The sequence below is a fragment of the Heteronotia binoei genome, chromosome 20 (assembly GCF_032191835.1).
Source record: "Heteronotia binoei isolate CCM8104 ecotype False Entrance Well chromosome 20, APGP_CSIRO_Hbin_v1, whole genome shotgun sequence".
NCBI lineage: Eukaryota > Metazoa > Chordata > Lepidosauria > Squamata > Gekkonidae > Heteronotia > Heteronotia binoei.
The window spans coordinates 7,859,012-7,882,273 of NC_083242.1; the positions used below are offsets into that span (position 1 = coordinate 7,859,012).

Genomic DNA, 23,262 nt, shown 5'->3' on the forward strand with positions numbered 1-23,262 from the left:
AGAGGCCGAGGCTTTCCTATGATAAGAATATTAGAAGAGCCCTGCTGGATCAGACCAGAGAAGGCCCATCTTAGTCCAGCATCCTTCTATCACACAGCAGCCAACTAGTTCCTCTGGAGGGCCAACAATAGGGCAAAGAGGACAAAACCTTCCCCTGGTAAGAACATCAGAAGAGCCTTGCTGGATCAGACCAGTAAGGGTCCATCTAGCCCACCATCCTGTCTCATAAAGTGGCCAGCCAGTTCCTCTGGAGGGACAACAACAGGGCAGAGAGGCTGAGGCCTTTATAAGAATATTGGAAGAGCCCTGCTGGATGAGACCAGTGGTCCATCTAGTCCAGCATCCTGTCTCACATATAGCAGCCAACCAGTTCCTCTGGAGGGCCAACAACAGGGCATAGAGAACAAGACCTTCCCCTGGGAAGAACATCAGAAGAGCCCTGCTAGATCAGAACATTAAGGGTCCATCTAGTCCACCATCCCGTCTCATAAAGTGGTCAACCAGTTCCTCTGCATGGCTAACAACAGAGCACAAAGGCTGAGAACTTTCCCTGATAGAAACATCAGAAGATCCCTGCTGGATGAGACCAGTGAGGGTCCATCTAGTCCATCATCCTGTATCATACAGTAGCCAACCAGTTCCTCTGGAGGCCAAGGCCTTCCCCTGATAGGTTGCCAGTGTCCGTATGGTAGCTGATCACCTGCTTGGTGTGTAGAAAGTCTCAAGTTTAGTCCCGCCCACCCCCACCCCCGCAACTCCAGTTGAAAGGATCAGGTGGCAGGTGAGGCGAAGGACTTCTGCTGCCAGTCAGAGTAGACAACACTAACCTTGGTAGAGCAAAATCCTGACTCAGCAGGCAGCTACAGCTACAGGAATTCATGTATCCTTGATCGCAGTTCATCCCCACACCCGCCCTGTTTTTGATCTGCCTTGCCTGCTTAGAACTTGGAACGTTCAAACCTGTGATTCTCTGGGTTTCCACTCCCTCTTCAAAGACCTCCAAATTAAAAAACTCTAGGGCATCATCTCTAGTGTCTGCACATGCGCATGGATGCTCAACTGCCCCACAGCGCATTCGACGTGCTGCAATCGCCGAGACTGATTTTGAACTCTCCGTAACCCTGTTGGATGACAATTACTCCTTTTCTGGTATGAAGGAACACACACCCTTTTGCTGTTAAACCTGAGCCAAACGGGTGATTGCGAAGTAAATGAAGACTGCGCGAAGAAAGCAGAGTCGTGCCCTGAACCTTCCCTACACTGTGTTTGCGTATTTTGCTATGGGGCTCTTCTAAGCATAGAGCCAGTTTGGTGTAGTGGTTAAGAGTGTGGACTCTAATCTAGGAGAACCGGGTTTGATTCCCCACTCCTCCACTTGCACCTGCTGGAATGGCCTTGGGTCAGCCATAACTCTGGCAGAGGTTGTCCTTGAAAGGGCAGCTGCTGTGAGAGTCCTCTCCAGCCCCACCCACCTCACAGGGTGTTTGTTGTGGGGAGGAAGGTAAAGGAGATTGTGAGCCGCTCTGAGACTCTTCGGAGTGGAGGGCGGGATATAAATCCAATATCTTCTTCTTCTTCTTCTTCATCCCTATTTTTCCCCCTTGTGTAAAGCTGAGGAGTATATGAAGCAGGGGTGGAATTCGAGCAGGAGCTCCTTTGCGTATTAGGCCACGCCCACCCGGTGTAGCCAATCCTCTAAGAGCTTACATGGCTCTTTTTTGTAAGCTCTTGGAGGATTGGCTACACCAGGTGGGCGTGGCCTAGTATGCAAAGGAGCTCCTGCTCGAATTCCACCCCTGATATGAAGGAATCTGTATTCATTGCATGGATCGCCAAATTCTTTTAATATAAAACACAGGCAGCATGGGGTAGTGGTTAGAGCGCAGGGGGGTCCTCCAACATGGTGCCTGTGGTCTGGAAATAGATCTCCTGGTGTCACCTGGAGGCTGGCAACCCTACCCGATTATCTGCTTCTTCCAAGCACTTCTCATACATCAGTGATGGATTTTGAGAAGTGCCCCCTAATTGGCTGTCATGGGCCATAAAACATGGGAACTGGGAGATTTCCCTTTAGAGGTTTCAAATGTGGACAGTAAAACCTTACCTGGGATGGTGCCTTGGCTTGGGCAGGGGGGTGGGGTGACAACAGAAGAACAGAAGAGAAGCCATGTTGGATCAGGCCACTGGCCCATCCAGGCCAACACCCTGTGTCACACAGTGGCCAAAACCCACGGGCCATCAGGAGGTCCACCACTGGGGCTAGAAGCCCTCCCACTGTGCCCCCCCCCAAGCACAAGAATACAGAGCATCCCTGTCCCAGACATAAGAACAGAAGAGAAGCCATGTTGGATCAGGCCAATGGCCTATCCAGTCCAACACTCTGTGTCACACAGCAGCCAAAACCCAGGTGCCATCAAGAGGTCCACCAGCAGGGCCAGAACTCCAGAAGCCCTCCCATTGCGGCCCCCCCAAGCATCACTGCCCCAGACATAAGAACATAAGAGAAGCCATGTTGGATCAGGCCCATCCAATCCAAAACTCTGTGTTGCGCACTGGCCAAAACCCAGGGGGAATCAGGAGATCCACTGGTGGGGCCAGAACTCCAGAAGTCCTCCCACTGTGGCCCCAGTCAGAGCTTTCCTGCCTCAGACATAAGAATGTAAGAGAAGCTATGTTGGATCAGGCCAGTGGCCCATCCAGCCCAACACTCTGTGTCACACAGTGGCCAAAAAACCCAGGTGCCACCAGGAGGTCCACCAGGAGGGCCAGAACTTCAGAAGCCCTCCCACTGTGGCCCTCCCCGCCAAGCACCAAGAAGACAGAGCATCACTGCCCCAGAAAAAATGTTCCATCTAGACCATGTGCCTAATAGCCATTGATGGACCTCTGCTCCAGATGTTACTTCAATCCCCTCTTGAAGCTGCCAGCGCTTGTTGCCACCAACACTTCCTGCTGCAGTGAATTCCACACGTTAACATGGGAGAGGCTTCAGGAGACGCAAGCTTGCAAGAAGCAGAGGTGTTAAATGAGGCCCAGGTGGGGGAAGGAGATGTCTGGCCCTCAGTCCTATTGTCTCTCTCTCTCTCTCTCTTTCTCTTCCTGCAGCTTCTGGGTGGTCCTTACCTTCAAGAGGGGACTGGCCACTCCACCTTTTGTTGAGACAACAGCTTTTCTCTCACCATCTCTGCAGAAAACAGCAAGCGAGGGAGACGTCCAAAGTCGCCTTTTGCAGCAAGATGTAATTAGGCAAAGTATACAGCAGGAGTGAATGAAGGAGCGAGGGGAGAGCCCCCTTTGGTACAGACAGGAAGAGGGTGGTGGGGTGATGCCACATCAGAAGGATTGGGAGGGGCTCTAGCTCAGTAGAAGGGCAATCACTTGGCCTGCAGAAGGTCCCAGGTTCAATCCGTGGCCTCTCCAAATGAAAGGACTAGGTAGGGGGCGACAAGTTAGGAGAGCCAGTTTGGTGCAGTGGTTAAGTGCCTGGACTCCTGTCTGGAAGAACTGAGTTCCCTGCCGTCTGGGAGAACAGGGTTTGATCCCCCACTCCTCCACTTGCAGCTGCTGGAATGGCCTTGGGTCAGCCATAGCTCCTTGAAAGGGCAGCTGCTGTAAGAGCTCTCTCAGCCCCACCCACCTCACAGGGTGCCTGTTGTGAGGGAAGAAGATAAAGGAGATTGTGAGCCGCTCTGAGACTCTGATTCAGAGAGAAGGGCGGGGTATAAATCTACAATCTTCTTCCTCTTCTTCGTGATATGAAAGACCTCAGCCTGAGACCCTGGAGAGCTGCTGCCAGCCTGAGTAGACAATAGTGACTTTGATGGATTGAGGGTCTGATTCAATATCAAGCAGCTTCATGTGTTCACCCACTTCCACTCTCTGGACCTTAAGTCCAGAACTGCTGATACCTCCTGGTCTCTTCCTGCTGTGGGTGTGTCCAGATTAAGGTCTGGCATCCAGGGCCAAAGTAGACACAGGAGATGAATGGTCTATGGTGGGGTTTTTTGTGTTTCAACAATTTTATTAATAACATATGGTAACAGTGTCTGTTTATATCCTCACTATCCCTAACCCATATGATATTTTCTGATCCCCCCTCCCTCCGTTACTAGACTCCCGCTGAAGTTATATACTTGAATTCACTTATAAAGGTACCCTTAACCAGTCAAAGTTCAATTTCTCCCTTTTCTCATACTCATTATTAAAAAATTGTCCAATGTCTTTTTACATTCCACTCTTTCTCTATATATCCTCTAAATTTCTTCCACTCCCTTTTGAACACTTCCAAATCATAGTCTCTTAAAGTTCTTGTTAGTTTGTCCATCTCACTCCACGATAAAACTTTCACAATCCAATCCCATTTCTCTGGTATTTTTTCTTGCTTCCACAACTGCGCATACAGTGTCCTAGCAGCTGAGAGCAAATACCAAATCAGAGTTCTATCTTCTTTTGGAAATGTTTCCATTTGTAATCCCAACAGAAAAGTCTCTGCAACTTTCTTAAAGTCATATCCCAAAATTTTAGATATTTCTTGTATCATCTACCAACACTTTTTCGCTTTTTCACAAGTCCACCACATATGATACAAGGAACCTATGGTGGGGTTTTTTTAATTTGAAAAACTGCCTGGAAGGCTGTGGTTCAGAGGGTAAATGCTCAGCTGCAGGGCGCACTTTAACCCTGTTTATCTTTTTCTCTGTGATGGCTGGTTGCCAACCTCCAGGTAGGCCTTGGAGATCTTCCAGAATGGTAACCAATCCCCAGACTACAAAGATCAGGTTCCCTGAAAGCAGCAGCTTCGGGGGATGGACTCTATGGCATATCATAGAGTCTAACAGAAACAGAAGTTGCTCCCAAAGCAATTCCCCCAAATCTCCAAAATTTCTCCAGCCAGAGTTGGCAACCCCACTGCTCACCTTTCCCAGGCTCCAGAATAAAAGAGCCCCAGAATAAATGTCAGATGCTTGAGAGCCGCAAGACGTAAACATCAGATATTTCTGGAAGGAAGGAAGGAAGGAAGGAAGGAAGGAAGGAAGGAAGGAAGGAAGGAAGGAAGGAAGGAAGGAAGGAAGGAAGGAAGGAAAATAGATGGGGGAGAGAGACGCGAGGAAGAGGGAGGTGGAAAGAAGAGCCACAGAATAAATGTCAGATGTTTGAGAGCAGGCAGCCAGGCAGGCAGGAAGGAAAGAAAGCAACTTTAAATGCATTCTCCAAGACACTGGCTGGGTTGGCTTGGAGAAGTGGTTTAAAGAGAGAAATGTCTTCACCAAGTTGGCCAGCAGGGGCGGTGGGGGCTTTGAGAGCCACAACATTTGTGTGAAAGAGCCATACGTGGCTCCCAAGCCACAGGTTGCCCCCCCCCCCCCACGCTCCCGTTCTCTTGCTTCAGCCCAAGAGGGCAACAGAATCTGTCCAGGAGGAAAGGCTTGTTTTGGAGTGGGAGCTCCACTGGCAGGCTGCCCTGCTGGGGTTATTAGTTCATTTGATTTCTCCACTCCTCCGTTTCCTGCAAGCAGAATTCTGGGCAGCTTGCAACAAGCCCTATACAACAACACATCGTAAATATATATATATATATATATATATATATATAAAGGCAAACTCCAACGCTCTCCAGCAATTCAACAAGGTCCCTTCCCTCCCCAAGCCCTGCCGTCCCAGCCCCCAAATCTCCACGTATTTCTCCATCCAGTGGGGGGGAGGGACTCTCAACCATTTCCCAATTGGAGGCAGAGTGGCGGGGGGGGGGGAGAGTGAAGGAAGGAAACATGAGCCCTCTCCAGCAGAGCAAGGGTTAAGTCTCCCCCTCCTTTGCTCTGGCGCCTGACCGGCTGTCAGGGTGTCGGTGGGGATGGGGGGGGGAAGGTGGCAAAAATCCCTTCTGGAAGCAAACAACCCCCCCCCCTTTCCTCCCCTCTCTCTCCCCTCTTGACACCTTTGAAGCCACCCCTGCAGCTGCAGGTAAACCCTGGAGAAGCGATGAAGGATGCCCTCTGCCCACCTCAGTTCCTTCCTGCTCAGAGCTGCTCAAAGCATATCACTGTTGCCACCTCTGGGTTGCGAGATTCCTGGAGATTTTTAGGGGGCGGAGCCTGAGGAGGGCGGGTCCAACTCAAGAAATATCTGGGGACTTTGGGGGTGGAGCCTGGAGCAAGGTTGTGGCAAGCATCATCCAAAGGGAGTCCTGGCCATCACATTAAAAGGGGCTGCACACTTTTTCAATGCCTTCCCTCCATTGGAAATAATGAAGGATAGGGGCACCTTCTTTGGGGGCTCATAGAATTGGACCCCCTGGTCCACTCTTTTTGGAACCTGGGGGGTGTTTTGAGGAGAGGCACTGGATGCTATGCTGAAAATTTGGTGCCTCTACCTCAAAAAACAGCCCCCCCCCGAGCCCCAAATACCCACAGATTTATTCTCCATTATTCCCTATAGCAGAGGTGGCCAAACTTGCTTGATGTCAGAGCCTCAAAAAACAGCCCCCCCCCCAGCCCCAAATACCCACAGATTTATTCTCCATTATTCCCTATAGCAGAGGTGGCCAAACCTGCTTGATGTCAGAGCCACATGGAATAAACAACAGATGTTTGAGAGCCACAAGACACGGGCATCAGATGCTTGAGAGCCACATTCAAGCAAGAAGGAAGGAAGGAGGGAGGGTGAGGCAGGAAGGAAGGAGAGGTGGAAAGAAAGCAACTTTAACTTTTAAATGTATTCTTCAGGCTGTTGGCTGGCTTGGCTTGGAAAAGCAGTTTGAAGAGAGAAATGCCTTCTCCGAGCTGGCCAATGGGGCGGGCGGGGGGGGGGGGCTTCAAGAGCCACACAACATGTATGAAAGAGCCACATGTGTCTCCTGAGCCACAGTTTGGCCACCTCCGCCCCATAGGAATCCGTCTCCATAGAGATCCTGGTTTCACTGACTTCCCTCCCTCCCATGACATCTGCGGAAGGTGTGAATCACAACAGATCCAATTTTGAGAAAGCAAGAGGACAAAAGGCATAGGGGAGAGGACAAAAGGCATAGGGAGGAGGGAAACTGTCTGTTTCCACACCTTCCCGGAGAACTTCAAGAGGTGTCCAGCTGGCCAAATGTTTTCAAGTCTGAGGAGCAGGTCTGCGTCTCTGAAGAGCTGAACCATCGAGAACAGCAGAGACACAGAGGTGGCCCTCCTGCCTCTCTCAAGGACTGGGGGTTCCAGCTGCTGTTTGTGTTCAAGGCTGGCACCTTAGGTGCTGTAGTCTAGCAAGTCCATGCTCCTGACAACTTTTGGGCCTGCCTCCATCCTAGGCTGTCAGTATTTTATTGTCCAGGTAGCTGTGTAGGTCTGAAGCAACAGAACAAAGCTTGAAGAAGAGGACGAAGACTACAGATTTATCGACTCAGAGAGGCTTACAATCTCCTATATCTCCTTCCCCCACAACAGACACCCTGTGAGGTGGGTGGGGCTGAGAGGGCTCTCATAGCAGCTGCCCTTTCAAGGACAACCTCTGCCAGAGCTACGGCTAACCCAGCAGCTGCAAGTGGAGGAGTGGGTGTTACGGTTTAGAGATACTTTAGCAGAGTTGTGCGGAGAGAACCACACATAAACAAGCCAGGCAGACGTTTTAGCTTAAGAATAAAGCAGTCTCCTTTTACTATGAGGAAAAGGTGACTGGGATTTCTAGAAAAACAAATAAGGACTCGATATCCTTTCTAGCTTCTAAGCTACATCTCGACTCTCTTGAGTCCAAACTCTAACTGCGTGGAGACCTGAGGGCTTTACACAAAAACTGACCAGATGGTTTCCCCCAGACCACCTCCCAAATATATGGATTAGCCTATTAGGGCTTTCCTTCAATGGTCACAATACATATCGACACCCAGCCTGAGCGGGAAATACGCGCACACATTCTCATTGGCTCTCTCTCTCACTGGCTAAGCATCAGCATGCCTATACATTCATTTAATTAACTCATGACAACAGAAAGTGAAATTGCATCAGAAAACCCAACAGTGGGGAATCCAACCCGGTTCTCCCGGAGAAGAGTCTGCACACTTCACCACTGCACCAAACTGCCTCTCTCGAGTCCAGCGTGGCGAACTGAAGACCAGCAAAGTTTTATTCTGGGGGATGAACTTTTGCGGGCACGTGAAGTAAGAAACTGGGGGGAGGTGAAGGGGATCGGAGAGAAAGGAGGGACAGACGACGGGGAGTAAAGAAGATTTCAACCCAAGGACAGACGAAAGGAAATAACTTCTTTACACAGAGAGTGATAAAATGTGGGATTCGCTGCCAGAAAATACACTGGCGGCCACAGGAATAAACAGCTTGAAAAGGGGATTAGAGAGATCCATGGAGAAGTCTGTTGGTGGCTACTAGCTATGGTGGCTGAGAGGAACCTCCATGTTCATAGGCGCGAAGCCTCTGGTAGGGTTGCCAATCCCCAGGTGGGGGCAGGGGATCCCCTGGTTTGGAGGCCCTCCCCCCACTTCAGGGCTATCAGAAAGGGGGGGCGGGTGGGGAAACATCTGCTGGGCACTTCATTATATCCTATTTAGACCTGTCTTCATAGGGTATAACGGAGAATCAATCCATGAGCATCTGGGGCTCTGGGGGGGACTGTTTTTGGAGATAAAGGAACCAAACTTTCGGCATAGCATCTGCTGCCTCTCCTCAAACCCCCCCCCCCCAAACTTTCAAAAAGATTGAACCGGGAGTCCAATTCTATGAGCCTCCAGAGAAGGTGCCCCTATCCTTCATTATTTTCAATGGAGGGGAGGTATTTAAAAGGAGCGTGGTCCCTTTAAACGTGATGGCCAGGACTCCCTTTGGAGTTCAGTTATGCTTGTCACAACCTCGCTCCTGGCTCCACCCCCAAAGTCCCCAGATATTTTGTGAGTCGGACCGGGCAACCCTATCCTAGAGGCAGGAGGCAACATCAGGGGAAAGCCACAGCCTCTCTGCCCTGTTGCTGACCATCCAGAGGAACTGGCTGGCCACTGTGTGAGACAAGGATCCTGGATTAGATGGACCACTTGTCTGATCCAGCAGGGCTCTTTGTATGTTCTTATGAAGGCCTCGGTCTCTCTGCCCTGTGGTTGGCCCTTCAGAGGAACTGATTGGCCACTGTGTGAGGCAGGAGGCTGGACTAGATGGACCACTGCTCCAATCCAGCAAAGCTTTTTTGATGTTCTTCTCAAGGGAAGGCTTTGGCCTCTCTGTCCTGTTGGCCCCCCAGAGGAACTGGTTGGACACTGTGTGAGACAGGATGCTGGACTAGATGGACCCTCCCTGGTCTGATCCAGCAGGTCTCTTCTGATGTTCTTCTCAAGGGAAGGCTTTGGCCTCTCTGTCCTGTTGGCCCCCCAGAGGAACTGGTTGGACACTGTGTGAGACAGGATGCTGGACTAGATGGACCCTCCCTGGTCTGATCCAGCAGGTCTCTTCTGATGTTCTTCTCAAGGGAAGGCTTTGGCCTCTCTGTCCTGTTGGCCCCCCAGAGGAACTGGTTGGACACTGTGTGAGACAGGATGCTGGACTAGATGGACCCTCCCTGGTCTGATCCAGCAGGGCTCCTTTGATGTTCTTGAAGAGAGAATGAGAAAACAATGGAGGGAGAGAATGGGTGGGAAGCCATCCGTATACAATTATGAGCCTGGCGTAGTTGTGCCAAACCTTGTGTTGTTTATGCTAAAATATCTTTTGGCTCCAGTTTGTGAACAAGCATACTTGAAGACTGTGGCGATGGAAACGTCTTCTCCGTATTTCATCCAGATGGGAGGGCAAGGATCCGACTTGGTTCTGCAGCTCGGCGTGATTTTCTCCCAGAGAGCAGGAGCGTGGGGGAGGTTGCCAAACTCCAGGTGGGGGCTGGAGATCTCCCCAAATTACAGCTGGCCTCTGGAGGGAAAAGGCTGCTTGGAAGGGTGGACTCTAGGGTATTGTACTCCACTGAGGTCCTTCCCCTCCCCAAACCCCACCCTTCCCAGGCTCCGCCCCCCCAAATCTCCAGGAATTTTCCACCACAGAGCTGGCAACCTTTGGAGGTTGGCCTCAATTTGGAGGCGATGTGGTCCCTCTGGGGTGGTTTTTAGATCCAGAAGAGGAGAAAGAGAGGCACTCAGATGTTACTTGCCTTAGGGTTGTCAAGACCAATTCAAGAAATACCTGGGGGCTTTGGGGGTGGAGCCAGGTGACACTGGGGGTGGAGCCAAGAGCCAGGGTGTGACAAGCATCATGGAACTCCAACGGGAGCTCTGGCCATCTCATTGAAAAGGACCGCAAGCCTTTTCAATGCCTTCCCTCCATTGGAAATCATGAAAGATAGGGGCATCTTCTTTGGGGGCTCATAGAATTGGACCCTCAAGTCCAATCCTTTTGAAACTTGGAGGGTGTTTTGAGGAGAGGCATCAAATGCTATGCTGCAAATTTGGTGCCTAAACCTCAAAAAAAACCACAACCCCCTTCGAGCCCCAGATACCCGGGGATCAATTCTCCATTATCCCCTATGGGAAATGGTCTCCATGGGGAATAATGGAGTGCCCGGCAGACATTTCCCTTCTCCCCCACTTTCTGATGACCCTGAAGTGTGGGGAGGGCCTCCAAACCGGGGCACCCCCTGCCCCCACCTGAGGATTGAACAACCCTATTTCCCCTCCAATCCCGTTTTTCTCCGGGAGAATTTCTCCAGAACGGGAGAAATCCCGGCCTCACCGGGAGGCTGGCAACCCCAGGGGAAAGCTCGGCCCGCTCGGCGTGGGCCGTGCTCCCGAAAGCAGAGTAGCTGAGCCAGGAAAAGAGAGAACAATGACAATCTTCTCGGAGTCTTTGGAGCTGGGCAGGGCAGCCCCAACAGGGATGATAAAACTTTGCAGGAAGGAGTCAGAGGAAACCACCCCCCACCCCGTAACAGCTGCCTGTTCCTGTGTGCTGGCAGGCCTCCCCCCACCCCACTTTTCCCCGCCTGCCAAAAGCTGCTTTGACTTTCGTCCCCCCCCCCCCCGCCCGCCTTCTCCCTTCTCCCCTTTCTCTCTCCTCCCCTCGGCTCCTCTTTCCCTACAAGAAAAGGACAGGCAAAGCGGGTTCAGCCAATGCGGGCCCTGCAAAAGGCTTAGCTCGGGTGGGGGAGTGAGCTGAGGTAGGGTGGGTTCTTGTTGTCTGGTTTGGCGGGGGGGGGGGGGCGGGGACGAGAGGAAGGAAAGCCAGCGCCTTTCCTCCTCTTGCAGGCAGAAGCGCAAGATCTGGAGGTGAGGGAGGGGGGGGGGGCGATGTGACTTTTAAAGAACTTTTGTGTTGTGATTGGGTTTGGCTTTTTTTTTTTGTTTGCGCTCCTTTGTTCCCCTCCTGCTTCCAGCCCGTCCCAAACCCTGTTTTCTTTCTTCCTGCAAAAGACAAAAAAACAAAACAGCTCAAGATCCAGAGAGGGGGGGGAAACAAAGCTGAGCTGAGCCCCCACCCCACCCTGGGCCGGCCCCCCTGGTCCCGAAGGGCAGACACCCCCCCCCCCCTTCAACCCAAGATGTCCCAGCTGTCTGTCAAGGAACATCTGGACGGGATCCTCTCTGACTTTGAAGGTGAGCGAACGGGAATGGGTCTTTTGGAGGGCGAAGTTCCACCCCCCCCCCCCAGGAGTCAGTGTAGCTTCTCTGGCAGACGCTTCCAACCCCCCTCCCTCCCCCCGTTTAAAATGCCTCGAGGCAGTGCCTAGCAATGTTCCCTCTAAGCTGCAGAATCTAGTGAGCAAAAATTCTACTTGGTGAGCTCCTGGCATTCAAGTTGGGAGCTGCGGCATCAATTGGTGTGCTCTGGGGCCATCCTTCCGGAAAGGTGTGAGCTGGAAGCTAAAAACCTGTGGGCTGGCTCACGCTAACTCAGCTAAGAGGGCACACTGTTTGGGAGCTACTGGCATTAAAGTTGGGAGCTCCTGGACACGTAAGTTTGCTCTGGGGCCGTTTTCCCTGAGCTAAGACAAAAATGTGTGAGCTGGAGACTGAAAATCTGTGAGCTAGCTCACGCTAATTCAGCTAAGAGGGCACACTGTGAGCTACTGGCATTAAAGTTGGGAGCTCCTGGACACGTTAGTTTGCTCTGGGGGCCATTTCCCCTGAGCTAGGACAAAAGTGTTTGAGCTGGAGGCTAAAACTCTGTGAGCTAGCTCACGCTAACTCAGCTCAACAGTGGTGCCTCCTTGAGAGCCTGGGCTCTGAGCTAGAGGAGAGGGATGGCTGTAGTGCAGACTTTGACAAGAAGGAGAAGGAGAAGGCATCCAGATCTTTAAGGGTGGATGGGATGTGTCAATCTGAGAAATTAACCAACTCCTGACAGGCTGGAACCTGTGTTTCCGGGGTAAGAGTCTACTAGATTTGCATAAATCTCTCATCAAAGAGAAATCTCTTTGCAAACTCACAGTAAGGGGCTGCGCAAGGACCGTGAATCCAGAGCAGCAAGAAAAAACAGCCCTGGATGCCAGATTCAGCTTCTGTGACTCTCCAAGGGCAAGTTTCTAGTCCTCATGAATGCACAGCGAGGTCTGGGGTCATGATGAATCCAAGGGGCCTGAACAAGACGAATGGTGGGGAGAGGGACTGTGGGATCCCACATCCCTTCTGATCCCTCCCCCAGGCTTGCAAAAATCGGCATAAATTATGCAAAGGAGTGAAGGGGGTCTCTGCGGGTGGCCGTGTTAGTCTGCAGTAGAGGAGCCGGATTCGAATCCAGGAGCACCTTAGGGACCAAGACAATTTTCAGGGTAAAAACTTTCGAGAGGCGTTGCAACTGCAAGCTGGTGAGTAGGATAAAGGATGTATGGTGGAGGAGCTCAGCTGCAGAATCAGATTTAGTTTTTTCTTGGTGCAGAATTTGGGTTGCCAGAATTTGAATTGTTTCTAAAGGGCAGGGTGGATACACATCTCTTGAAGCCTTTGGCTTTGATAGCCTCGTTGCTCTGTACTACCTGCGTCCCAGGAATTCAGCAAATTGAAACGCCGCTTGTCTTATTTGGCCCTAAGAAGTTGTCACAAGGGAGCTCTGATACGGCGAAGGGCTGTTTCTTCCTTACAAATATCCCCTTCCTCAACAGCAGTTGTTTTTAGTTGGGGAGGGGGGGAGAGACAGGGCCTGTTTGTCGTTCCTCTTCTTAAACAAAAAGACAGTACACATTAGTTGCTTGTCTTTTTCGGGGGGGGGGGGGAATGCTGTACCCATATGATGTTTGTGCTTTCCTTTCTTTCATTTTAGGGATAGTACTCATTTGTTGTTTGTCTCTTTAAGAAAAAAAAACCGACAGTAGTACCTGTGTGTTGTTTGTCTTTTAGGGGAGAACGACAGTACTAGGGTTGCCAACCCCCAGGTGGGGGCAGGGGATCCCCCGGTTTGGAGGCCCTCCCCCCCCCCCCGCTTCAGGGTCGTCAGAAAGCGGGGGGAGGGGAGGGGAGGGAAATGTCTGCTGGGATTCCCTATGGAGATTTATTCCATAGAAAATCATGGAGAATTGATCCGCGGGTATCTGGGGCTCTGGGGGTGGGGCTGTTTTTTGAGGTGGAGGCACCAAATTTTCAGTATAGCATCTAGTGCCTCTCCCCAAAATACCCACCAAGTTTCAAAAAGATTGGACCAGGGGGTCCAATTCTATGAGCCCCAAAAGAAGGTGCCCCTATCCATTATTTCCTATGGAAGGAAGGCATTGAAAAGGTGTGCTGTACCTTTAAATGTGATGGCCAGAACTCCCTTTGGAGTTCAATGATGCTTGTCACAGCCTTGATCTTGGCTCCACCCCCAAAGTCTCCTGGCTCCACCCCCAAAGTCCCCAGATATTTCTTGAATTGGACTTGGCAACCCTAGACAGTACCCTGGTTATGTTTGTCTTTTTTTAGGGATAAAAGACAGTATCTATATGTTGTGTGTCTTCTTAGGGGAAAAGAGAGACAGTACCAATATTTTGTTTGTCTTTTTTAGAGGGGGGTGGAAGACAGTGCCTGTTCGTTGCTTGTCTTCGTAAGGGGAAAAAAAGGTACTCTGTTGTTTGACCTTTTAAGAAAAAAGACAGTATTCATACGTCAGTTGTCTTTTGAGGGGTCTACTTGTGTGTTGTTTGCCTCCCTTCCCACCCCCCAGTTTAAAGGAATCGCAGAAGAGTTGAGGCTGCCAACAGCATGCAGTATGGATTATGCCCATGCCACTGGAGAATTTTTTAAAAAATAAAAATAAAACCCCTTCCCCTCTATGCTGTTTCTTTGATAAGAAATATCCTCCAGGTTGTTTTAGGACCCAGAAAGGAGGAAGAGCTGGGGTGGAATTCTAGCAGGAGCTCCTTTGCATATTAGGCCACACCCCCGGATGTAGCCAATCCTCCAAGAGCTTACAAAGTTCTTTTTTTGTAAGCTCTTGGAGGATTTGTTACACTGGCCTAATATGCAAAGAGGCTCCTGCTAGAATTCCACCCCTGAGGAAGAGACAGAGGCGGTTTGGGCGCCCATCTTTTTCTTTCCTGGATCTACAAGCCGCCCTGGACATGGTGTTTTGGGTCAGGGAAACAGCACAGGAAGGAAGAAGGAAGGCAGCTCTTCTCCATTGCTGGGATCCCTGCCATGACCTCTGTATTTTAACGTCAAGTAGTGCTTCTGCAGTTTCAGTCATGGGCCGCTTGGCTCTTTAATGGCGAGCTCTGTGAGGAAGAGACCTGTTTTTACTGACGCAGCTCTGTTTGGTGGTACTACATCCGTGGTAAAAAAATTAAGGAGGAATACTCTCTGCACAAGCCCAGAGGCACTCTCCTGCTTCATTATTAGTTCGTATAATCCATGGCTGACATAGGGGTTAGTTCCCTGGGGTGAATTAAGGTTGCCAGCTCTGGGGTAGGAAATACCTAGATATCTGGAGGTGGAGGGTGGGGTTTTGGGAGGGGAGGGGAGGGGCCTCAGCAGGGTAGAGAGTCCACCCTCTCAAGCAGCCCTTTCCTCCAGGGGAACATCTGGAGATCACTTGTAATCGTGTGAGATCTCCAGGCCCTGCCTAGAGGCTGGCAACCCTAGGTGAGTGCTGCAGACAGCGGAACCTTCTGCCACTGCCTCGGAGGTGGAGGAATCCTCTGCACTGAGTGGAAACTTCTGCAGGGTCCGGGTTCAACTGGCTAATCTCAAGTCAACTCTGTCTCCGATCAAGAGAGCCAGTTTGTTGTAGTGGTGAAGTGCACGGACTCTTATATGGGAGAACCGGGTTTGATTCCCCACTCCACCACTTGCAGCTGCTGGAATGGCCTTGGGTCAGCTATAGCTCTGGCAGAGGTTGTCCTTGAAAGGGCAGCTACTGTGAGAGCTCTCTCAGCCCCACTCACCTCACAGGGTGTCTGTTGTGGGGGGAGAAGATGCAGGAGATTGTGAGCCGCTCTGAGTCTCTGATTCAGAGAGAAAGGCAGGGTATAAATCTGCAGTCTTCGTCTTCTTTTTCTTCCTGCCACTTTTATTAGCATGGGACCCTTGGGTTTGGGCATGACCAAGGCAGAAGGGTGGGGTCCAAACCTCCCACCCGGCTGTATGCATACAGGGGTGCGGTATGTATGCACATAGACGAGGAGAGGGTTTCTACTGCACCCTTGGGACTCTGTGTACTTTAAGCCCTTTGCATAAAGGGAGGAGGGGGCTTTTGATACGCCAAGGGCCCTTTCGAATGTGTACTTTGAAAGGTGGAATTTGAGGGGGCAACCACAGTTTGAAACGAAGGCAAATAGACTCCCCCCCCCCGTTTTTCACAGTTCCTGACAAGATGTGAGCAAGATGTGAGCATGGGTTCCTATGAGCGCTGGAAAATTGTTATGATAGGGTTGCCCGTCTCCAGGTGGGGCCTGGAGATCTCCCCACTTTTCCAAGGGATCTCCAGCTGGCAGAGGTCAATTCCCCTGGAGAAAATCGATGTTTCGAAGGGTGGGCTCTAAGGCATTGGGTCCTGCTGAGGCCCCTCCCCTTCCCAAACCCCGCCCTCTCCCGGACCCAACCCCAAAGTCTCCAGGTATTTTCCAACAGGAACCTGGCAACCTTACGAATCAAACTACAGAGATCTGCCCCCCCCCCTTTCCCAAGATGCAAATACCAAAATGGGATCCTCTAAAACACAATAGGGTGAAATCCACCCAAAATTTCTCCCACGCAAGCCATGTTAAGATTCCCGGCGTGCAAAAAGCGAGCCCAGGATTAGAACCCGGGACCTTCTGCATGCCAAGCAGACTTTCTTCCCCTGAGCCCCAGCCCCTCCCCCATTCGTGGAATGCTGTTAGGAGAACTAATAAAACCTCCAGGCTCAGAGGCAGCGTACCTTTGAACACCGGCTGCTGGGTGGGGAGGAAACAGCTGGGAAAGGCTCTCGCTTTCTCGATACCCGGAAGAAGCAACTGGGTCTCTGTGGAGGGGGAGTTCCCAGAAATTTGAACTTCTTGGATATTTGACCTTCATCTTGAATTCCCTGCTGGTGTTGTGCTTCTGGCAGGGGGGGCGGGTTTGCTATCGGAAGAGCCAGTAGCAAAATGACTGAGCACTGGAGGCAAATAGAGGGAAAGTGTCCATATAGGATTGGCAAGTCTCTCCCCCCCACCACCACCAGCAGGGGGATAAGGGTTGCCAGATCCAGGTGGGGGAACTCCTGGAGATTTGGGGATGGAGCCTGGGGAGGACAGGGACCTCAGGGGGGGGACAACGCCATACCGCCCACCCTCCAAAGCATCCAATTTTTCCAGGTGAACTGGTCTCCATAGCCTGGAGATGAGCTGTAATAAAGCATATACGAGCCCTGCTGAATCAGAGCAGTGGTCCGTCTAGTCCAGCCTCCTGTCTCACACAGTGGCCAATTGGTTCCTCTGGAGGGCCAACAACAGGGCATGGAGGCCGAGGCCTTCTTAAGGACATCAGAAGAGCCCTGCTGGATCAGACCAGTGGTCTATCTAGTCCAGCATCCTGTCTCACACAGTGGCCAATCGGTTCCTCTGGCGGGCCAACAGCAGGGCAGAGAGGCTGAGGCCTTCTTAAGAATATCAGAAGAGCCTTGCTGGATCAGACCAGTGGTCCATCTAGTCCAGCCGCCTGTCTCACACAGGGGCCAGACTGTTCCTCTGGAGGGCCAACAACAGGGCATAGAGGCCGAGGCCTTCCCCTGATAAGAACATCAGAAGAGCCCTGCTGGATCAGACCAGTGGTCCATCTAGTCCAGCATCCCGTCTCACACACTGGCCAAACCAGTTCCTCTGGAGGGACAACAACAAGGCATGGAGGCCGAGGCCTTCCCCTGATGCTGCCTCCTGGCTCTGAGATTCCCCTTAATCAGCATGGCCGACAGACTTCTCCTTCGTGAATCTATCTAATCCCCTGTGAAAGCTGTTTCTTCCCATGGCCATCATTGCATCCTCTGGCAGCGAATTCCACACTTTAATCCCTCTCTGTGTAAAGCGGCATTTCCTTTTATCCGTCCTGCATTCTGCTTTCCTTCAGCTTCATTGGATGCCCTCCGAGTTCTAGGATTTTGGGAGAGGGAGCAAATTTTCTCTTGGTCGACAGTTTCCGTTCCTTGCGTAATTTTGTCAACCTCTGTCATGTCCTTCCTTAGCTGTTTCTTTTCTGAGCTGAAAAGTCCCAGACTCCTCAACTTTTCCTCCTCGGGAAGGCGCTCCAACCACTCAGTCATCTGGGTTGTCCTCCTCCTCCATACTTTCCCTCCCAGCTCTGCTATGTCCTTTAGGAGACCTGGGGACCAGAACTGAAACAGCAATCCAAATGAGGCCACACCAGAGATCTAGATAGGGGCATTACAGTCAGTTCCCTCTAAGTTGAGTTAGCGTGAGCTAGCTCACAGATTTTTAGCCTCCAGCTCACACGTTTTTGTCTTAGCTCAGGAAGGATGACCCCAGAGCACTCTAATTTATGCAGCAGCTCACAACTTTAACGCCAGTAGCTCACAAAACAGAATTTTTGCTCCCAAGACTCTGCAGCTTAGAGGGAACATTGATTACAGTACGGCTGTTTTATTCTCAGCCCCTTTCCTAATAATCTCTAACACAATTTCCCTTTTTCACCACTGCAGCACACTTAGGGTTACCAAGTCCCCTGCGGCCTCTGGCGCAGTGATTTCATTGCAAGTGACGTCATCACACCGCAGACGTCAAGTGCCGGCCGCTCTAGGAGCTTCCAGGAAAACTCCATGGTTTCCCTGGACGTTCTACCAATTTGGGAGGGAGATTCTATGGTACCATAGAGTTTCCCTCCCAAATTGCTAGAGCACACGGGGAAATGATAGAGTTTTCCCAGAAGCTCCTAGAACGTCCGGCACGCACCGTTGTGAGTGATGTGGACCATCAGGTTGGGCACCTCCCAAGTGGAAGAACCCCTGCCCCTCCAGGGAGCTTCACAGCCCTAAGCACCCTGGGTTGACGCTTTTATTGAGTTCTCCACTCCCACCCCAAGATCTTTCCCCCCTCTCACTCTCAGCAGGTTCTGACCCGGGCAGTCTAGACTTGAAGTTGGATTTTTTTTTGTCCCATTCCCCAATTCCAGGGGACCCCCAGCTCCCGCCAAGCGGCTGGCATCCCTCGAACCTCCCACTAAACCCAGGCTGGCTGGTTGCAGCTAGCAAAACTGGTGTCTTTTGCAGCAGGCTGCTTGGGAGCCCAGCTATTTTGGACATGCGTTGGGCCGAAATACAGGCAATTCCTTCCACCCTTCCATAACGTAAAAGTACAGTTTTCACGCCCCCCCCCCCATCTCCAAAAAGGGCCGCCGAGAGAAAAAGGAGGCAGCCAGAGCCGACAATTGCCAGCTTGTCTCTGCAAAGACAGGAAGGGGGAAGATTGGGGGGGGGGGGGAGTCTTCAATTACCAGCTGGGGCGGGGGGGGGGGAGGGCAGGATCTCCACTTCAGCATTTTGCAGATTGTAATTAAGGAAAGTTTCTGAGCAGGACGGCCCGAGAGAGACACGCTGGCGGAGACCATTTTGCCCAGGCAGAGGCTGTGTTTGGGCTCCCAGGGAACTGCACGATTCAGGAGAGTTTGAGAACAAGCCCCCTTTTGAGAGGGGACCCAGGGACTGTGATGCGGGGGGGGGGGGGCACCTGCAGCCATTCTTTTGTGAAATTGTCAGACGGAGCGAGGCTTGCCAGGTCCAATTCAAGAAATATCGGGGGACTTTGGAAGTGGAGCCAGGAGACTTGGGGGGGCGGAGCCAGGAGCAAGGTTTTGACAAGCACAATTGAACTCCAAAGGGTGTTCTGGCCATCACATTGAAAAGGACTGCGCACCTAGAAATAATGAAGGATAGGGGCACCTTCTTCGGGGGCTCATAGACTTGGACCCCCTGGTCCAATCCTTTTGAAACTCGGACGGTGTTTTGAAGAGAGGGACCGGATGCTATGCTGAAAATGTGGTGCTTCTACCTCAAAAAACAGGTCCCACAGAGCCCCAGATACCTGCAGATCAATTCTCTCTTATACCCTATGGAAGCAGTCTCCCTAGGGGATCATGGAGTGCCCAGCTGATGTTCTCCCACCCTGCTGCTTTCCGATGACCCTGAAGCGGGGGTAGGGCCTCCAAACTGGGGGATCCCCTGCCCCCAACTGGGGATTGGCAACCCTAGGGGCAGGCAGTTTTCAAGCGGGGCGAAGGAGAGCGAGGGAAGGAAGAGGAATTCTCGTCTTGCGCACCAAGGAATGTGTGAGCCCCCTGTAATTATGGACATTCACCTTTGGGCTAGCAGCCTGGAGAAGTAATTTGAACGTTCCAGAGTTGCACTGACCAAGCTGGCTCAGAGTTTGGCCAAGATCGGGCCCTGCATCTGGTTTTGGAGGGGCAACGTTGGTTGTAGGGTTGCCAGGTTTGGGTTGGAAATTACCTGGAGACTTTGGGAGTGGATCCGGGAGAGGGCGGGGATTGGGGAGGGGCGAGGCCTCAGCATGGTCCAATGCCCTAGACTCCACCCTTCCAAGCAGCCGTTTTCTCCAGGGGAGCTGATCTCTGCCAGCTGGAGATCAGTTGTAAAAGAAGGAGATCTCCAGGCCTCACATGGAGGTCGGGAACCTGGGCGTTATTGCAGGGCACAATTGTCCAACTTTGGTTTCTGAGCCTGCAGCGATTCTGCAAACTGCCACCTCCGTTGCAAAATAGGTGCCGAAGCTTTGGACCAGGTCTCACACACACGACCGCACAGGATGCTGCCTTCGACTGAATCAGACCTGGGGGTCAGTATTGTCTACTCAGTCTGGCAGCAGCTCTCTGGGGTCTCAGGCTGAGGTCTTTCCCATCACCTGCTGACTGGTCCTTTCAGCTGGAGATGCCAGGGATTGAACCTGGGACCTTCTGCGTGCCAAGCAGATGCTCTGCCACTGAGCCATAGCCCCTCCCCAAACAAACAGGAAGCTGCCTCCTACTGAATCCAAGCCTCAGTCCATCAAAGTCAGGATTGTCTACTCAGACTGGCAGCCGCTCTCCAGGGTCTTAGGTGGAGGTCAGATTAACACTAAAACTGGAGAAACCACACTGTTTTAAAAAAATTTCTACAAGGGCGTTCTTTCTCGCTCAGGATAATATATGCCGTGTTCTACTTTACCTCCACATCAACATTGCGGGGCTAGATCAGGGTGCAAAAGTGGGACTGCCCCAAACTCCCCCCCCACCAAAGTGTTATAACGGTGTGTGGATTTGAACTCAGGTCTTCACGGTCCTAATCCAGCACCTCCTGTGGTTTTGTAGCCGAAAACAGGAAGACTCGCTAAGCCTCTTTACACCGGCCGCAATGGCAAACCCAGGAAATGCTTTAAGTGGTGGGGCAAATCTAGGGTTGCCAGCCTCCAGGTGGAGCCTGGAGATCTCCCACTTTTACAACTGATCTCCAGCTGGCAGAGATCAGTTCCCCTGGAGAAAACGGCTGCTTTGGAGAGTGGGCTCTAGAGCATTGGACCATGCTGAGGCCCAGAGAGCCAGTTTGGTGTAGTGGTTAAGTGCACAGACTCTTATCTGGGAGAACCGGGTTTGATTCCCCACTCTTCCACTTGCACTTGCTGGAATGGCCTTGGGTCAGCCATAGCTCTGGCAGAGGTTGTCCTTGAAAGGGCAGCTGCTGTGAGAGCCCTCTCAGCCCCACCCACCTCACAGAGTGTCTGTTGTGGGGGAGGAAGGTAAAGGAGATTGTAGGTTGTTCTGAGACTCTGTCCTTGAAAGGGCAGCTGCTGTGAGAGCCCTCTCCAGCCTCACCCACCTCACAGGGTGTCTGTTGTGGGGGAGGAAGGTAAAGAAGATTGAAGGCCGCTCTGAGACTCTGAGATTCAGAGTATAGGGCAGGATATAAATCCAATATCATCATCTTCTCCTCCTCCTCCTTCTTCTCCTTCTCCTCCTTCTTCCCTCCCCAAACCCCGCCCTCTCCCAGATCCACCCCCAAAACCTCCAGGTGATTTCCAACACAGACCTGACAACCGTAGGCGAATCTCTTCCATGTCTTTCTTTCAAAGTTTGCCTTTGCAAAGAGCGGACCCCAGTGATCTGAACGGGATCATCGGTTTTAAAAACCGGCCCGCATACATAACTGAACGCATCTATCTGGCGAACAGCAGCCGTCTGGAGCTGCCCAGGGAAGGGGTGTCTGGCGGCTCCGTCCAGCTGCAGGCCTCCTTTCTGCCCCTTGGGCCAAGCTTTGATTCCTGGCTGACAGTGATGAAGCGTTGGGCGTCACTCGCTTTGGGCCTGGTTCAGAGGTCAGCGGTGGAGTTGCTGGGGGTGAGACCTCTGAGGGCAACGAGGGGCAGAGGGCAGGAATGAAGGCCTCTTCCAACCCTGGGGGGGAGAGGCTGTAAATGATACCCTCTCTGTGATAGACACTTTGGAGTTTGGGAGGGACACTGCTGGAGGACGTGGTGGGCTCTCCTTCCTCGGAGGTTTTTAAACAGAGGCTAGATGGCCATCTGACAGCAATGACGATCCTGTGAATTTAGGGGGAGGCGTTTGTGAGTTTCCTGCATTGTGCAGGGGGTTGGACTAGATGACCCTGGAGGTCCCTTCCAACTCTATGATTCTAAGAGGGAAGGGGTTTAGGGTATGGGCAATGCCGTAGCCCCTGTGGCACAGAGGCCTAGTCCCATGGCAGTGGATTTGGACCCCAATTGTCAGGTTTGGGTTGGGCTTACAGGACTCTTAGTCCAAGGCCTACTGTAAGCTCTTGGAGGATTGGCTGCATCAGGGGTATGTGGCCTAATAGGCAAAGGAGTTCCTACTACAGAAAAATCCCTGGGTGTTTCCATCCGGGCAAAACTGGTTCTGGATTGGGTCCTATGGAATTAGAGTGAGGGCCGGTTTCATTCCATGCATTTTCCTTTACGAATGGGATCGCCACTCTTTATTCGAGATTCCCCCAAATGCTGCAATGCTCGAGCTGAATTCCGCAAATACGTGGTGCCAGGAAATGACATGTAGCAGTCTTAGGTTGCAGTGATTAATATTTGATTGAGATATTGGATTTCAATATCTGTTATCTGGCCAGGGATTCTACTTGATATTTAACAATCCTTAGCATTCGATGAGGGAAAGTTTTGGGGGGAGACGAAGGGGACCAAGAAATGCGCCCTTTGCCGTGGTCTTTGCCAATAGCCCTCAACTGCCACTGAATAGAGAGCCCTTTGCCATTCCTCCCTTACTATAGTTCAGGGGTGGCCAACGGTAGCTCTCCAGAAGTTTTTTGCCTACAACTCCCATCAGCCCCAGCCATTTGCCATGCTGGCCGGGGCTGATGGGAGTTGTAGGCAAAAAACATCTGGAGAGCTACCGTTGGCCACCCCTGAACTATAGTTGAATGGAGTCCTTTGCTTTTAGCCCCTCACTGCTGCTCAGTAGAGAGCCCTTTGAGAGCCACTTTGGTGTAGTGGTGAAGTGTGCGGACTCTTATCTGGGAGAACCGGGTTTGATTCCCCCCCTCCTCCACTTGCAGCTGCTGGAATGGCCTTGAGTCAGCCATAGCTCTCACAGGAGTTGTCCTTGAAAGGGCAGCTTCTGTCAGAGCTCTCTCAGCCCCACCCACCTCACAGGGTGTCTGTTGTGGGGGGAGAAGATATAGGCGATTGTAAGCCGCTCGGAGTCTCTGATTCAGAGAGAAGGGCGGGGTATAAATCTGCAATTCTTCTTCTTCTTTGACATTGTCACCTCACTCTAGTTCAATGGAGTCCTTTGCTATTAGCCCCTCACTGCTGCTGAATAGAGACTCCTTGACCGTTGCCACTCAACGCCATTGAAAAGAATCTTCAGTTGCTTGTTCCTACTCCAACGCA

The 23,262-nt window shown here is 51.7% G+C and overlaps 1 protein-coding gene across 1 annotated transcript in view; it reads left to right on the top strand.

The window, feature by feature from the left end:
- The first annotated feature begins 11,296 nt into the window (after nucleotides 1–11,296).
- SEPTIN12 (septin 12) overlaps nucleotides 11,297–23,262 on the top strand; it is a 100,163-nt gene continuing 88,197 nt past the window's right edge. The window contains 1 exon segment of the mRNA XM_060260515.1: nucleotides 11,297–11,554. Within this exon segment, the coding sequence (XP_060116498.1) occupies nucleotides 11,500–11,554 (55 nt within the window). The 5' untranslated portion in view covers nucleotides 11,297–11,499.